The sequence below is a fragment of the Protobothrops mucrosquamatus genome, unplaced genomic scaffold, assembly GCF_001527695.2.
Source record: "Protobothrops mucrosquamatus isolate PMUCROS unplaced genomic scaffold, P.Mucros_1.0 scaffold3680, whole genome shotgun sequence".
NCBI classification, from domain to species: Eukaryota; Metazoa; Chordata; class Lepidosauria; order Squamata; family Viperidae; genus Protobothrops; species Protobothrops mucrosquamatus.
The window spans coordinates 100499-102943 of record NW_015389637.1 but is presented as its reverse complement, the minus strand read 5'-3'; the positions used below and the strand labels follow the sequence as shown (position 1 = coordinate 102943).

Sequence of the window (2445 nt, the reverse complement as noted above, 5' to 3'; positions counted from 1 at the left end):
GGAGACTTCACCAATGGATTATTAATGTCTAACCTGATCTAGCTGAGAGCCAAGCCAAAACGAGTCATCAAGAGCGGAGACCAAGTTAAGACTGGATTACCGGTAGGAGGGGGCGTGACAAGTTTTGGATACTTGGTCTCAAGAGCAGGCAGACTAAGGAAACCCATTGGTGGAGTCTCCGTCTCCTGTACTGGAGAATAACTATTTTTGCCCCTAGTCAAATTATCTTACTTATACTAGAAGAGATAGACAGAAGAAACATGAACACATACTTCTTAATTAATGCCAAACAAGTACTTGCTTCAGCGCATTGTTACATACAGTAATTTTAGAGAAAGAATGCAACTTACGCACCACTTCCCCATTACTCATTAATTAATTTTTCATTTCATCCACTTATTACTATACCTTTTTCCATAACCCTGACTTTGATTTTTCCGGGTGTAATATTTATATCTGGAGGGTTTTTAACATCACAGATATAGGTTCCATTGTCCTGAAATTGCATGTTTGCTATAGTGATTGATGCATCTTTTCTGTTAAGGTCTCCAGCCCAGCTGCTTCTGTCACCAAATTGTGTACTCTTCGCACGATATGCTTTTCCATTGGAATAATAGAAGAACTATAATCAAAAACACAAAAATATGCTCTATTAAAAACCTGCTTTCCCCTATTTCTTAACTAATCTAAATTTCTTTAAAACTCAACTCATAAATGAATTTCAATCCAGTGCAAGAGTGACAAGGATAATACTCTACTTGAGAGCCTGTAAAGCTGGTTTTAAACCAGTTGAAAGATCAGAGAAATATTTTACACATAATATCACAAGAATTTTAAAGGTAATTCCAGGAGCTCAGTTATCTTGCTCTGCCTCACTTTCCTCAATCCTGTTTTTTCCCCCAAACTACTGAACTGATAACTATTACTATTACATGATTTCCTTCTGGTATCAATTTTTCATTTTCCCATCATATTAAGATAAAAGATAACTAACCAAGCAGGTGAAGTGGATTAAAACATTTCCTCATCTAAGCAAGGCTTTTGGTAGCAACCAATTTTGGAGTAAAATGCAATTAATATCTCAACTAACATTTCAAGGGAACAATCAGGCTTTTAGTAGTACAAGGAGCAAGCAAGAACAGGCAGGGCTTTTTACTCCTTACAATTTTCTTTTGCAAACAATATCTTACCGAGACAAGAGATGATGATCCCTCGCCTTGGAAACTCCAGGTGACAGAAGTTGAACTGCTGATCACTTCTGTGGAAGCAAAAGTGCATGGAAGCTTTGCTTCAGTCCCATTCTCCACAGGAAAGTCTGGCGGTGTGTATACCTCCGCAGCTGAAACCTGGACTATCAAGAACATCATTACAAGAATCAGAATCCTTCATAAATATTAACACTATATCAAACATAGGTATGAAGAGTTTAATCAGGCAAACATAGATTGAAGAATCTATTAAATCAAAGAGATTGAGTAAAAAAAGTCAGTTTCCGTTCACTTTATCTTATTAAGCCATCATGTTGCTGGTTAGTTTCTGATTTTGTATAAAGTATGAATGCAATATTACAATTTACTGTCATATGCAGACCAGGCTTTTTTAGATTCTCAAGAGAGAAAATCAATACAACACATTATTTCAGAATTTGTCATCTTTATTATACAGACATCTAATTTTTCCCCCAGCAAGCCTAATTTACAGACAGAATACAATATTTCATTACTCCCTCTTCTGCTATCCATTTGATATAAGAGTAACCACTTGCAATTGTAAATTGCAGAGTGACAAAATGTTTTTCTCTCTACTTAATATTATATAGCTAAGTGCTTTCTAAATAAGTGTGCATGCATTTAACGAAGGTGAGATACGGTACTATATAGGTGCACTATTCTATCCCCTGCCTACTTCTTGATTTAGAATTAATAAAGGACTTAAGATACTGATGACTTATTTTCCCACTGTTCAATATGTTAGCAACTGGTCATTCTCTGTCTGGTAAAATATTGGACTTCTATTATTTTTGATCACTGTTCACTGTTGCTGATTTTGAAAGTGTAAACAACTGCACATAAATAGAAAATATGCACTCAAGGACAGAGAAGGACGTTGTATTTAACTTTGCACCATGTAATGGTTCTGTTGATTTAGGGAAATATCTAATTTGACTGGGGGTACTTAATCTTTTGCATGAACTGTAAATATTTCTTTCAATCTATACTTTAATGATATGATAATTATAATATCATATAATAATAATAATAATAATAATAATAATAATAATAATAATAATAATAATAATAAAGTTGGAAGGGACCTTGGAGGTCATCTAATCCAACCCCCTGCTCAGGCAGGAAACCCTATACCATTTCAGACAAATGGCTGTCCAGTCTCTTCTTAAAAACTTCCAGTGTTGGAGCATTCACCACTTCTGGAGGCAGGTTGTTC

General features: G+C 35.1%; 1 protein-coding gene across 1 annotated transcript in view; it reads right to left on the bottom strand.

Annotated features, from left to right (window-relative positions):
* Nucleotides 1-408: 408 nt before the first annotated feature.
* The window catches only part of LOC107298057 (myelin protein zero-like protein 1), a gene marked incomplete at its 3' end in the record, with an annotated part of 10121 nt that continues 8084 nt past the window's right edge, over nt 409-2445 (bottom strand). The window contains exon 3 of the mRNA XM_015827418.2: nt 409-622. Coding sequence (XP_015682904.2) covers nt 409-622 — 214 coding nt within the window. The remainder of the gene's footprint in view (nt 623-2445) is intronic.